The 14,588-nt window shown below is 42.1% G+C and overlaps 2 protein-coding genes across 4 annotated transcripts; both read left to right on the plus strand.

The window, feature by feature from the left end:
* The first annotated feature begins 147 nt into the window (after nt 1-147).
* LOC132468139 (uncharacterized) lies at nt 148-9,681 on the plus strand. 2 transcript variants are annotated; one of them, XM_060065813.1, is made up of 10 exons: nt 148-262; nt 792-1,262; nt 1,737-2,258; nt 2,379-5,812; nt 5,925-6,120; nt 6,460-6,630; nt 6,890-6,982; nt 7,313-7,493; nt 7,655-7,844; nt 7,954-9,681. In XM_060065813.1, the coding sequence occupies exons 2-10, from the start codon at nt 842-844 to the stop codon at nt 9,250-9,252; spliced, it is 6,507 nt and encodes a 2,168-aa protein (XP_059921796.1). In that variant the 5' UTR covers nt 148-262; nt 792-841; the 3' UTR covers nt 9,253-9,681. The 2 variants fall into 2 exon arrangements, with proteins under 2 accessions (XP_059921796.1, XP_059921797.1); XM_060065814.1 differs by having other exon boundaries at nt 1,757-2,258.
* Nucleotides 9,682-10,416: 735 nt separating this feature from the next.
* On the plus strand, nt 10,417-14,459 carry LOC132468164 (zinc finger protein 782-like). 2 transcript variants are annotated; one of them, XM_060065863.1, is made up of 5 exons: nt 10,417-10,566; nt 11,189-11,353; nt 11,456-11,571; nt 12,516-12,659; nt 12,805-14,459. In XM_060065863.1, exons 2-5 carry the CDS (start codon nt 11,218-11,220, stop codon nt 13,630-13,632), a joined length of 1,224 nt encoding a protein of 407 aa, XP_059921846.1. In that variant the 5' UTR covers nt 10,417-10,566; nt 11,189-11,217; the 3' UTR covers nt 13,633-14,459. The 2 variants fall into 2 exon arrangements, with proteins under 2 accessions (XP_059921846.1, XP_059921845.1); XM_060065862.1 differs by lacking the exon at nt 10,417-10,566 and adding an exon at nt 10,579-10,763.
* Nucleotides 14,460-14,588: the final 129 nt, after the last annotated feature.

A 14,588-nucleotide genomic window follows, 5' to 3' on the forward strand; every position in this document is an offset into this window, starting at 1 on the left:
GGTCAGGTGTTGTTGGTTTTCGGTTCTGGTAGCCTATATGATATATAGATAACTAGGTAAATAGATAGATATAGATGCAGAGAAATAGCGATAGATGTGTATTATAGATAGATGTATGTGCGTGTAAAAAGGAAAGAAAAGAACTACAAGTTCCGCAAGCACTCGCTCGGATGAAGTGACGTCACGAGGCTCCAGCTGCCTGCTTGTGTTTGCTTTGTGCGAAACAAGAAGAAGAAGATGCTGGGCGGTCAAGCCCTTACAGGTAGTGTTCTGCTTGCTTCTTCTAGCATTCATGCAGCCCACTTTATGTGGTCGTTGAAGCCAAATGATATATATGTATATTCATTATAGGATTTTAAATCAGTAGTAGCTAGCTACGATGTGTTGTCCACTTGAGGATGGTTGTGCCTTAACGTCAGTTAGCTGTATCAGCTAGGCTACAACCAGGTTTAAAATTATTCTTATTAGTGGGTGGCTTTAAACATGAAGCATTCTGGTGCTAGTTCCGATTCCACAATATCCAAAATGAAGGGCATATGTACCAATTTATCTCGGTCATAATACTGTATGACATGGTTGTCTTTTAAACCAAGTATCTGGTTTAGTGCATTGTTAAGCTCATTCATTCCCTGACCCCAGCCGACGTAACGCAGTTACCCCTTTCTGGACCTATGCTGGCCAATATTTCAGCATGAATTTATGGGCAAATCCTAACGTATAGGTCCAGAAGTACCATACATTTCAATTGTTCTTTCACTCTGAATTTAGACTGTATCTGTAATACATTACAGAGACCTGATATTTCCAACCGTCTTGCTGATAAAACGGGAGTTCAACAACCATGCAAAGTCTTACTCAGATCTTGAAGACTGGACCAGAAGAACCATTGTTACCACTGACAGAGTGTGATGCGATGATGCAACCTGGGGAAAGTGAAACACATGTTCAATTATTATCTGAAATAGTTAACCAGCCACCACACAGTGTCGGAGTCACACAAGAAAATGAGAAGGAGACTCTGGAGGAGCCTGTAGGCGAACCCATGGTTGACTCTGAGGGGCGGGAAATAGACCCTTCTCTTAGCCCTGGTTCCCTTGAAGTAGCACCTGGACATAAACCTGCTTCAGCAAGTGATGTGGAAACGATGGGAAAGATTAAGGAAGCAAATGATGGAAGAAGATATCTTTCATGCATGAAGAACAGAAGGAACCCTTTGCTGATGGAAATTCCTGAGTTAGACAGTTCTTCACTAATACTTGACTGTGAGTATTTCTTGTTGCAGGCACTTTTGCACTAAGCATATTAGAAAAACATTGGAAAATTCAATAATCACATTCTAATGATAATAGCTGCATATTTATTTGTTAATTTTTTTGTCTTTGCAATGTCCTACATTAATCAGTAATCAAAAGTTATAATATTTTAATGTGTATATATAAGCATAATGTTTATCTTTTTAATTCTCTATTTTAGGCTTTCTCCTTGAATGAAAGGGCAGATGATATTTTGATTAAATAACTTTCAATCTAAATCAGATCATGTATTAGCTTTAGGCCCAATTACATCATCAAAAATGTTTTTCCTCCTACTCACAAGTGCCGTCTGTCTATGACCCATAATATTGGTATAATTAACGGGTTAGGTCTCATGTCAAAGTTATTTGAATGGAAATACATAGAATAGTCTAACGTTCTTTAAACCAGAAAATGTCTTTCTCATGTCCTGTCGGCTTCTAGCATCTCCACTCTCTCTGCAGTGCCGGCAGTGTCACATCATTTTCAACCACTACAAGTCAAAGGAGCGTCACCTTAGGAGCAACCATCCGCTGGAATACCAACAGTCTGCGCTGAAGAACACCCTGTTCACCTGCTACGTGTGTGACCACCACTTTGCTAACTCTACAGAGCTCATGACCCACCAGAAAGCTCACGTAGAGAAAAGACCTTACAAATGCCCAATATGTGGAGAGGCATTCTACAGGGTGTCAGAGCTCACTGGCCATAAGAAAATACATTTTGGGGAGGATGGTTATGCATGCACAACCTGTGGAAAGGCATGCAAAACACTTACGTTACTGAAGTACCACCAGCGGAAGCACACTGGGGAGAAGCCGTATGCGTGTAAGGAGTGCGGGAAGAGGTTCGGCTTTTCTAAGGACGTCCGGAAGCACATGGAGTCACACTTGCAAGGACAAGAGGGAGAGGATGGAACCATTCCACCTCCTAAAGCACCGGGCAAGAAGATAAATAGTAACACAGGTACTACATTATTACACTATTACATTTCCACAAATTCAAATATAGTGGATAAAGATAGATGTATGATACATTTACTTCATGGTGCGGTGAAAAAACAGTTCCTCTCTCTTTTCTCTATAGGTGTGTCTACAATAAAATACCCTTGTTCTCTATGCAAGGCTACTTTTAAGAGCATCAAAACCAGGTTATGCCACAATAAAAAGAAGCACAAGTTTTTACTTGACACGACCACTGATGCCCTCCCACCAACGTATCCTGTAAAGCAAGGTGGGCCCATTATAACGCCAATCTCCATCAGTCAATCAACATTTCTCCAAGTAGAGCCTCTTCAACAAGTCAATGCTAACATTGACACTGAGCAAATTCGCAAACTTATAGAGTCCATGGAGAACGTGCAGAGGGTGAATCAGGTTGTGATCCTGGGTCAGGTTCCCCCTCATATCCCAACACAGGGCCTGCAGTTCCCGGCACCAGGAGCCCCAGTTTATTTGAATCCAACGCCCCCATCAATTGAACATTCCCAGACAGAGCATTCCAACTCTTTAGAAATGCACTTTGCAAGGGGCATGTGTAATTACATGGATCAAACTATTATATTAGAACCTATAACACCTCCAAATGAAGGGTTGGAATATCCTTCATTCCAGGAGCTGGTTTCAAAAAGACAGAGTGAGGTTGCTGACCTCAAACTAAAACCAGAGGAAACCCTCGTAATGGAACTGACTTCTGCCTTGTTACCAGTTGCAGACTTGGAAAAATCTCAGTCTAGTCATCAACTGGAAGTGCCATCATCATCACTAGTACTTGCCACAGAACTGGAGAAGAGTATGGATGAGACGGTTAATGATCAAGATGAAATAACCCCCCCCGGTCAGCTACTGGTGCCCACAGTTGAGCTGGATAAGACCCCTTTAGAGGCAGTTCAAGAGGATCTGATCAATGGCCCTTTACCCCAAAAAGACAAATCCACTCAACTTCCATATGAAACCCCAAACAATCCTGAAGGAGAGGTTGCTTCACAGATACCAAAGGAAAGCATTGAACAGGCCCATTCTGTGATGGAGAGTATGCCAGTAGAGGAGACACGAGAAACCCATTCTGTGATGGAGAGTTTGCCAGTAGAGGAGACACCTGAGCCCCATTCTTTGATGGAGAGCATGCCAGTAGAGGAGACCCAAGAACAAATTGAGACTGGTCAAAAAGGGGAGGAAACGCTAGAGCAGCCAACTGTAGAGAATATTTCTTCACAAGAACAGGTCCCATTACAATCAGAGACCAAGCAGGTGGATAGTACTTTAGACTCAACTGTTAATGTTATGTCGGCTCAAGAATTGGTTAAGGTGCGAAAACGAAGACCGGCCAGGACTTTTGTTTATGAAGAGTATATATATCAACAAATGGTGTCAACACGAAAGAGACATTTACATACTGGGGAGACGTCTGCTAAACAGCAACCAACAAAGAAAAGCCCCCATGTGATAGAATTTGGTCCAAAAAACAAAGAGAAGAAAAATCAAAATCAGAGGAAACGTTCACAGTCATGCCAGTCAACCAAAGAGGTAAAAACTGGAAGCAAGATGTTTTTCACAAATATGTCAGAGAAGCCGGTAGCTCCAAAAAAGAATGGAAGAAAATCCACAAGAAAACATGTGCATTTATCTTCTCCAGAGGATAAATTGTCTAACCCTGTTGAAAACATAGAGCAACAAGGTAAAGACAAAAAGACAAACAAATTGACCAAGAGAAAACAGGTGGTCACAGGCAACATTAGCAAAGAACAAAAAGATTCCCCAGCACTAAAAAAGAACAAGATCAAAAAGGTTCCTTCCCCCAAATTAATTGATTTGAACATTAAGGAAAAGTGCAAGAAAATAACAAAAGAGACGGACCCTACCACCCAGAACACAGTGATAAACAAGGGCTCTATAAACGTCCCCGCTCAAGAAATAACCCCAGATCCTTTTCTTTTACTAAAGGGTCATAAACAACCCCAGCTGAAAGTTTACAAATTGGATCCTTCTAAGGCAGCAGGGCAGACGCAGGAGTACACTCAGAGTCAGGAGGGCAATGAGGATGCCAATATGCTCTTACCTGTTGTCAGGAAAAGGGCTGGTCGACCCAAAAAAAATCAGAAAGCCTTTTCACTGCTGTCTTCTCTAGTGGTAAACGATCCATCTCCCACAACAGCCCATAAGCCTAAAACCACCAGAAAACGCAAGTCATCTTTGAGGATTGAGACTGAGGGCGTGATAACGGCATCCAACTCCAAGCGGGCTTTAGAATGTAAAGACTGCGGAGAGAAGTTTAACAGTGTCTCCTCTCTTCAGGAACACAAGACAAGCATGCACATTGTGGAGAGCCCAGGCCTCACGTTTACAAATGGCAACTTATTCGAGGGGGTTTCCAGTTTAGTTCATCAACCTACAAATAAGGCTGATGGAGTTATTGGGGAAGTCAGTGGTCCCTCATACTGGGATATAGAAGCTGAGACGAGAGAAGTGGCTTCGGAAGACAAAGAGTGCACTGTGTCTTTCCCAGCCCTGAATCCATCACCTTCTTTGCCTATTACTGAGGCAGTTGAAGCTAGTGGATCTAAAGAAAAGACGCAAATTGCATTTGTTGCAGACATTACAGCTTTATTGGATGTAGCTCGGCAGCATAGAGAACCCTTGACTGGCACCCCTCTAGGTGTACTTGTTAATGGGTCTCCTCAGCTGAATGGCCCTGGGGCAGAAGGGTCTTTAGCATCTGATCTGGGGCTCCCAACAGGGCCGACCAGTGAAGGTGATGGCCTTATACGTCCTTTGCATTATGACTGCGGAACTGAAATGAAGATTACCGCAGAGGACGATGTGAAAGATGAAGTTCTTCTCGATGTAGATGTAGTCACAGTCGGGGAGCAGAATGAGATGGATCCACCAGACTTTTCCCAACCTCTTCTAATTGGAGATGGTAATCAGGAAGTGGTCGACCCTGATGTTTCCAGTATTCAGATTAACAATGAAAAGACGACTGAAATAACTTTTCACAGTTCTTCTTCCTCCTCCACACATTCACTTGAGTTCAAGAAAGAACAGGACGTTGAAAGTGTGGTACAGAAGAGAGACAAATCTGTAGTGAGAGAAGTTGGAAGAGTGAGTAGCATAAGGGGGAGAGGAAGTGGAAGAAGGGAAGGTTCTAAAAGGGGTTTGATCTCAAGGAGAATAACAGACGGAGGCAATTTCTGCGGAAGAAAAGCTGATGAAGAACCGGATGAATGTCAGATCATTTTCCAAAAATGTCCACTTACTGCCGACTCTGAATTAAACAAGCAAGACGACACCCACTCTGTTCAGCGTTCTCACTCTACACTTCAGAGTCCACAATTGGAGCTCAACCTAGATATGCTCCCTGCTCTATGTGTGCCTCCTGTGTGTTCCTCATTGGTTGATAAACAGTCTGAATTTGGAGTACAGCAAGATAAAGAGACCGATCAGTCTGCGATAGTCATACCTGAGAGGTTCGTCACTTCCAGACGGATGGAGACTGCTGACAAGAAGAGATGCCATTTAGCGGTAGTTATCATTCAAACATTCACAATAAGATCAGCTATATTTAATTACACCAGCTTCAGTGGCATATTGTCTCTTAACTTTGAATACTTGTGTTATCTTTCTTTCTATTCAGCGTGTTCCTGGTATGGTGTTAGGCCAAGTCTTGGATTCCGAAGAGATCAAGGTTGAGGATGGTTCATCCAGTATAAGGCCTGATCTTGTCAAGCAGGGAAAACACCTTATTCTAAGGGATCCTCCCGCTTCAGAAGACAACGTGATTATCCAGTGGAACGTTGAACAAATGGATTCTGAAAACATTCCTGGTACAGGTAAATACATTCAAGTGTAAATATGTATGTTCCCACTTTATATAATATACCTTTTCTCTCTTTTAAGCATGTTTCTTAAGTATTATTTTGTAACATGTTTTGCGACATTACGCCACCCTAGACGATTATTTTCCCCTTCTGAACTGATATTGTTGCAACCTAATTGTGACCCGGAGAAAGAATGGTGGTGCTGATATAACCTGAAGATATCCACAGGTGCTTATCTCAAAATTAAGCCACGCCTCATTCTACAAAGCTGCTTATAATAATTATGACAAATGACAAGACTTCTAAAGCACTAAGTTTCACTACTCAGAGAATGCAACATTTTAATTTCAGAGACCGAGAGCCAAGCCGGTAGTCTGGCTCCAGACGTCCATACCAAACAATGCATCTTCTACCCAGTAAAAGAAGAAGAGAGGGAGGTTTTGCTATGCCCATCTCAGAGAGAAGATGGTGTAATTGCTTTGGAGCTGTCGAGTGGTGCCAGAGTTGACCATCAGACAGAAGGTTTGTATTTGAATAATAATTGTGTGGATTTAATGGTCAATACTCCCTACCACTCGTGTCCCAAAATACTGGAGTAATAATGGAAGACTGCATACATAATTCACCATGCACAACACAGCTTATAGCATCAAATTGCAACAAAAATGGAATCAAAGAAAATAAGTACATTCTCTATTATTTTCAATACGATAGTCTAGAGATTGAAAAGATTACCATTTACAGAATCATTTTTCTAACCCAGTTCTTTTTTTTGGAACAGATGAAGATAACTTTTCCAGTGGGGACCATCAAGAAACGCGATCTGAGGATGTCTCTTTGAGCACTAACCCCAATGATTCTAATACAGCAATAGGTATACGTTCATAAAATCACCATATGCTTTTATTTAAAAAGGCCTTTAATTGGGGATATTTTGGGGGTTTTACAGCTCAGTCTTAAAAAATGTTTACCAGTCTGGGTGGGGAACCATCGTAGTTGTCTCCTTGCTTCACTTAACCTCCCCTACCAATATAATCGATCTAATATAGTCATGCCAAATGCCTATAGGTAAAATCAGCAAAACATCGACTTTAGCAAATTATGTGTTAATGGTGGTTTTAGTGAAGGAAAGACTGTTATGATGGTTTGATCAACCAGACCGGTATTGTCCTCTTTAAAACTTCTTCTTAACCTTTCCTTTTAGGTCAGGGAGACATGGAAGAACCGGAAGATCGACATGTCTGTGATTTTCTCCTGCAAATTCCTGAAGAGGATGACTCTGATTTCGTTGAATACTGTGATCCCCTGCCTGCCCCAGAGGAACAAGCTGTGGCCTATTTGAACAGCCTTAAAAAGAGAAACCAGGTTCAGCTGAATGAAAAGAGGTACAGCACAATCATTTCATTATTGTATTCAAACTTCAACTCCAATGTTAAATCCACCCCATTAAGTAGGTGTTCTATTAAAGGCAATACTACAATCCTATTTTATTCATAGCGTCAGAGGTATTTCTCTAGTATTTCATCTTTCTTTCTCTTTTGCTCAGCCTTCCAACTTCTGAAATCAATCAAGAGGACATGAGGCAGCCAATTGATTTATTTTCCACCTACTTTGGGTGGGATACTTGGGGTGAAATTGCCCGGTGTACAAATTCACTGTCCAAAATGTTACACCTCGCCACTGCTAAGGAGGTTGCACAGTTTGTTGGGATCCACATCGCAATGGGAACTCTAAAGGTTAGTGACCATACCACTGTTCTTGCATGATTTGCTTCTCCTAATGTGTGGCTTTGTGTGCATTCTTTTTTTTTCTGAATTAATTCATATTCATACTTTCCTTTTCTAGTTTCCTAGTTTGAAGCTCTACTGGCAGGACCCAACTAAAGTGTCTCTGATCGCTGATGCCATGCCCCTTTCACGCTTCCTTCAGCTAGCACACAAGATAAAATTAGCCCTTCCTGAAAAGGACTTAACTGGCAAGTTGGCGACTCAACGGACAAGTAAAAGACAAGATGTGCAACCAACAATTCAGAGTTGTAGTTCTAGTATTAGTAGTAGAAGCAGTAATAGTCACAGTTTTAGCAGTAATGATGAGGTCCAAAATAGCTCTAAGAGGCACGGAGACGAGGCAAGCAACCATGATAATGAGATGAATCCACTCTGGAGGCTCCAGACAATATTACATCGTTTCGACGCTGGATGCCAGCTGCTGAAACCAGAAGAGGAGTATGCGGTGGATCAGTTCCCAATTCCTTTGTCAACAGGGAAAGAAAATGACAATTTTTCTCTGAATTGCACTGTATTTATTGGAGTTGGTGGTCTGATAACAAAATTGAAACTTGGAGTAAATCTCTCAGACAAAGAGGATGCAGTAGAAAGAATGGCCCAGAGGGATAGTCTGGTATATCTTTGCAGGCAGGATCTCTCAACCCCTGCGATGCTGGAGCGATTATTAAATGCTGGTGTTCATGGTGCCGGCAAGGTTGGAGGAGCCATAGGACAAATGGGGGATGAGTTTATCAGTTCTGATGGTAGACTGAGGTTGCGCCGGTCCAAGGGGGGCTTTGTCCTTTCAACTGCCGGAAAGGAGGATCAAAACGTCTCAGAGCTCATTGAGAGCCTTGAGCGGTCCCAAATGTTGGTGTGTCTGAACAGAGATTTACATCACCTTTACCGAATCCCGCACACAGTCACCCGCTCAACTGGTTGGCCCCAAGGTGTGCTCTGGTTCCTGACAGATCTAGCCCTGGTCAATTCATGGCTTCTATACAGGCAGGGTCAGCGGACTGGGTCGGAACCCTTGACCCTTATGGCCTTCAGGCTGGAGGTCTCAAAGGCCTTGATTTTCTCTAGTGGCTTGGCCACCCAGGACTCCGTTCCCCCTCAGCCACCCTCTCAGAGCGCTTGTGTATTGACTGAAACCCCTAACCCTGATATGCGACAGGAGCGTTCCCTTCCGGATGCATCTATACGGTACGATGGTTCTGGCCACTGGCCGGAGCAGTTTGAGGTGGGAGAAGGTGGCAGGTGTCGCTTTGGAAACTGTAACAGAACATCTCAAGTGCTATGCCTTAAGTGTTGCGTCTTTCTTTGTATCTCACGTAATCACAACTGTTTCATGAAATTTCACAATCAACAGCGATGAGTTGATGAAAGGAATGATATATTATACCTGATGTTTTCTTCCAATGAGCCCCATACTGTGCATTTTAAGATTGTGACTATGTGTGTGAATATGAAGTTGATTTAATGGGATTTACCATCTTAAATATGGATTGTGCCTTTTAGTGCCACCTCCTGGATTTGTGTGTAAAGTAAAATGTTTTGAATGGGCTTTAAGGTCCCAACAATTAGAAGGTTGAAAATATGCTGTATATTGAGATACATTGGATAGAAATAAAATAAAATAAAAATGCAATATATTGTTGTTCGTTAACGTGTTGAATTGGGCTTGTTTGCTTTGGTTATTTAAAATGGCCTATGCGATTCAAAAACAAGCTGGCTATACGTGTATATATGCAGGTTTATGTTTAAAATCGTAAAGCAAAACAATTAAACCTAGGTCAAGAAGCTATCTTTTTCTTTTTATACTTGTACAACAAATACTTTATTTTAGTTCAGTCTGTTCATTTATATTCTGAGAGGTTCATTTACACTTTCGAAGATTACGATATTCTTAGTTCCACAAATGTTCTGGGGTTACCGTTAAATGTGGTAACTTGAAATAAAATCAACAAAATTTAATCCCGCCATTATTATGAATTGTTTGAAATCTAACCTTCAGTGTGTTCAAAAGTGTAAACTGTTTCCAAACCGTCACGTGACCACTTAGGATCGTGGTGTTACGAATATATATTCAAAACATTTAAATGAGATTTTAATATTAATGGTTCAGCTTCTTAAGTCATTCAAATTAGGATGCCCCTTTGACAATATAGCCAGAAAACACTTGTACAATAATGCATGTAAAAATGTGTTTTTGAAAAAGTTGTCAGGGTCACGTGGTAAGAATGACCCATAGAACGTGAAAAACTAGAACATACCGTCGTCCATAGACTTGCATAAACGTAGATTTATTGGATATTGTTTTAAATTTGTATACCATTTCTTAACATAATTTAGCTATGGAAACCAAAAATGCCTCTTCGTTCGCAAGTCATTGTGATAATATTCATTTTTTCCTCTCTACATATAATTACAGAACACATGTGGCGAGTATTGTTTAACTCAATTCCAATTAATTTTACGGCCTCCCTGTGTCATACGTACAGATTGTTTAAAACATCTATTTATTTTAAAATCACTTGTGTTTTGGTTAACAATATATCAAATACATAGGATTTTGGCAGCCATTTTAGTTGCACCAACGGAGCTTGTGGTGAGGAGCCAATCTATTCCTTCTAGTTCTGAGGCTGAACTCTCACAGTCCAACTGTCTGCCTTCAAACAAGCGGCTCGAGGTGAGCGGCCAATAGCACGATCTTTCTGCAAGGAATTAAGCGCCAAATATAGTCTTCTGAAAGTAGTTAGTGGCAATTCCTCATAGATTATATTTGTAGCCCAGAGCAAACTTTATTTGGAAAATAGACCAGAGCAGCCCTATTTGATCTGCCAATGGTTTCGTTCGATAAGAGGCTACATGCTAACGATATGCTAGGTAGCGGAATGGCTAAGAAATTGCATGGATATGAAACGCAACCCTGTTGTCTATATTAACACAAACCGTATGCTTGAAAGATGTTTCATCATTCCGATTCAAACCTCCGTCGTGTTGTAAAAAGTTGTATTCAAGCTTTTAAATAGGGAATGCTAACATGCTAAAAATGAAGCTAGGGTAACTAGTTGTAGAGCATGCCACCTAACGGTGTCAACAATATTACATGCACGTATAATGTGTTTTAAAAAGGATAAATCATAGTGTTTCCTGTTATGTTCTAAAGTGTAACCGATTTGTGCTAAGCTATTGAAAAAACTGGCAAGCTTTTGAAATGCATTCAGTCCTTTCACCCTGTAGGCTAACCTAGCATAACAACGGTGCACGTCTTTGGCACGTGAAATAATATTTTGCTTCATCTGATTCAGTACCCAGTTCACACTACCCAGTGCTCAATATGGATTCAGACATTTTGAACATAGAGGAGATCGTAATGGGACGGGGTCTGCCGGATCCAGCTCCGGAGGTTTCACCTGCTAAGCCAGCAGAACCACATAAACCCATCTTCAAGCCGCCCCCTGCCCCTACAACTTGTGAGTGGTGTATTTGACCTACTGCTGGACGTTTACGTTTCTTTTCTTTTTCCTTATTCTTTATTTAACCCATCTTCACTAAACTGTTCTTCTATGTTACAGACCAACATGATAACCTGCAGTGTTTTCAGTGCTTCATAACGTTCTGCAATGCTAAAGCAAAGGAACGCCACATGAAGAAAAGCCACCGTGAGGAGTACAAGCAACAGCTTCAGCAGGTAGGCGGCTGGATCCTTCCACGTATTAGGCTAAACAATTTTTTTGAGGTCATGTCATTTGGAAGATTAATCAACCTTTTGGTGAATGTCGTTCGTTGGCATCTTCTGTGTCCCATAGATCTGGTTTGTCAGACTCCATCCTTTGGGTCACACAGGAATCCAATAGCAAACCTGGGTTGGGTAGAAAGTGAATGTGTTTTTCTTTACCTACTTTCCCGGATCGCAACCGGCTTCTGAAGATAGGCTACCCATCCGAATGCATTTTCTTTTTTACACTTCAGGTTAGGTGGTTAATCTGAGTTTAAACACAATTTTTAATCCATTGAATATACCCCAAAGGTAGGTTTATGTTTTGGTTTACGATTAAACTCAAATAGGGTTGTTAGGCTGGCATCTTTCCTAGCCAACCATACATGTACTGCAGACATTGTTACCACAAACCAATGACAGCAGCTGTGATGCCCATCAAGTTGTTTGGTTGATAAACGTTAACCGATGCAGACATTTTAGGAATATATGGATTTTTGTATGTGTATCACTTTGGTTAAACCAACTGTCACGTCTGCTACAAACAGACATGCAGGCAGATCTGTAGCATACCTTCAGATGCTGGTTGCTACCCTCTGGAAAATAGGTCAAAAACACATTTACTTTCTATCGTTCGGTTTGCTTTGGGTTAACCATTTGTCCTAAAGGCAGGTTATGATAAAGTATGATTTTTTTTATTTTATTTTTTTCCTGTGCTGTAAAAGAAAAAACTGCCATTGTGTATACAGAGACTTGGTTTGCTTTGTAACACGTGTTTAAATTTTTTTTTTCTTGTTTGCAAGTAATAACAAAATTAATAAAATATTTGTGTATTGCAAGTAACACCTACCATTATTTTTGTAAAGAGAACTTGGGATGTTTAATGATGTTCAAAACATTTCTTGTGTTGACCCCAGGGAAATACATTGTTCACTTGCTACGTGTGCGACCGCAGCTTCCAGTCCTCTGAGGAGCTGACACAGCACCAGCCAACACACAGCAAGGAAGACAAGCCCTTCAAATGTGTTCACTGCAAGGAGAGCTTTCGAGTCTTTTCTGAGGTTGGTTTTGTGTTGAATGAGGCCTGACATTTTTTTTCATGTAATTGTAGGGAACTAAAACTTGAGCCTTATTTTTGGCATTTATTATATTGATATAATACTTTTCTCCTTTCAACTGCTGATTTTGTCTGATTTTGTTTCCCAGCTCACAACCCACAGACGGAACATGTGTCCAGAAAGGCAGTTTGTGTGCAAGGATTGTAACGAGACCTTCCGCAGCCCCGCCTTGCTGCGCACCCACCGCCTGGCTCAGCACCCCCGCCTGGACACGGAGGCCGGCGAGCAGACGGAGGACCCCACAAAGACGCATCGCTGTGGGAGGTGCAGCCAGGGCTTCGAGACAGAGTCGGAGCTGCTAGTCCACCAGGAGAAGTACTCTGCGGGCCAGCACTGCAACGGCAACGCAGCCGCACTCAAGAAGCGCGGACGGCCTCCAAAGACGGAGAACCAAGCAGCCGCAGAGAAGAAGCTGAAGCGGGTGAAGGAAGAGGGCGAGGCTACAGAGGAAACGGGGAAGGGCAGCAGCACCGCAGAGTCTGGCGCAGCTCCGGCCGAGGCAAAGCCCAAAGTAGCCGGGGCGAAGCGGGGCCGTCCTCCCAAGGCGGCGGCGGCGGTGGCGGGCGAGGACCAGACGACCGCCACAGAGGAGGCGCCGGCCGAGGAGGAGAAGAAAGCATCCGCGACCCCGCGTGAGCATCCCTGTCCCGAGTGTGAGCTCACTTTCCCCGCCCTGGCCCCGCTCCGCGCCCACAAGAAGGAGAAGCACACCCCGAGGAAAGCCCACCCCTGCGAGGAGTGTGAGGAGAGTTTTGCCCGTCCTGAACAGCTAGAAGCCCACAAGTCTCGGGCCCACACAGAGGGCCGCTTCTCCTGTCCTACTTGTGGGAAGAGCTTCGGCCGCGAGCGCACCATGAAGGCCCACCAGAAGACCCATTCGGATGAGAACGCCGCGAGCCAAAGTGAAAAGAGATAAATAAGGGACGGGAGCGCTTTTCGTAAAAAAGTTAAGAGGGATTGTTGTTATCCTCTGTATTTTAGTCAGTCAGGGATATATATTTTTTTTAGCATAGGGAATCTGATTCTGAGAAGAGGATGTTTTTAGATGTACTTGGAGTGTTTGTTTTTTTTGTTCAGCATTTTGACATAATTGTCCCATTAGCTAGAGTTTGCATTGAGGTCTTTCACCAACTCCCCAGCTGGTCTTTCTGGATGCAGCCATGGACTATGTTAAAGTGATGGTATAATAATTGAACACATTGAGGTTAGGGTTCTGAGTCTTTACATCATGTGCATGTTTCCATTATAATCGAAAAAGTTGGACTTCATTACCCTTACTCCTAACCCAACAGTAGGCCCAATTTTTTAACTCAAGATTTTCCTAATTTAATTATTATTATTTTTTGTAAGCTTGGTGTGCGCGCGTGTGTGTGTGTTATGACTTCTAAATTGACGGGAGTGTGTTGCTTCATTTGATTTTTGAGGTTATGAATTGCATATTTTGGGTTGTTTCCCCATCATAATTTAGTTTGTATTGTTTTTTTTGGTCCTGAGTTCATTATGAGATAAATTTTGGTTTTGGACAAATGTTAAATGAAAAATGTTGAGTTGTCTAATGTTAATGTCTTTTTTTAATCTATTATACTTCTATGTATTGTCTAATGAATGCAAAACATGGATCTATGATGCCATAGAGTCCTTTTGAAGAGCTGCAAATCAAGTGTTCTTACGGTGACTGGCTTGTTCTCCCCCAATGCGACTAATAAAACGAAAGGTTATCCCACAGGGATGCTTCAGAAAGTACTCTGCCTTGTGTTGTTTCACTGCCCTTGAGTCACTTTTGTGATGGATCCCTATTTTGCAGACTTCATATTAAGTTATTAATTTAAGTCCCCCTTACCAAAGTGACAACAGGGGTCTACGGCTCATGCA

This window comes from Gadus macrocephalus, chromosome 11 (assembly GCF_031168955.1).
Source record: "Gadus macrocephalus chromosome 11, ASM3116895v1".
NCBI classification, from domain to species: domain Eukaryota; kingdom Metazoa; phylum Chordata; class Actinopteri; order Gadiformes; family Gadidae; genus Gadus; species Gadus macrocephalus.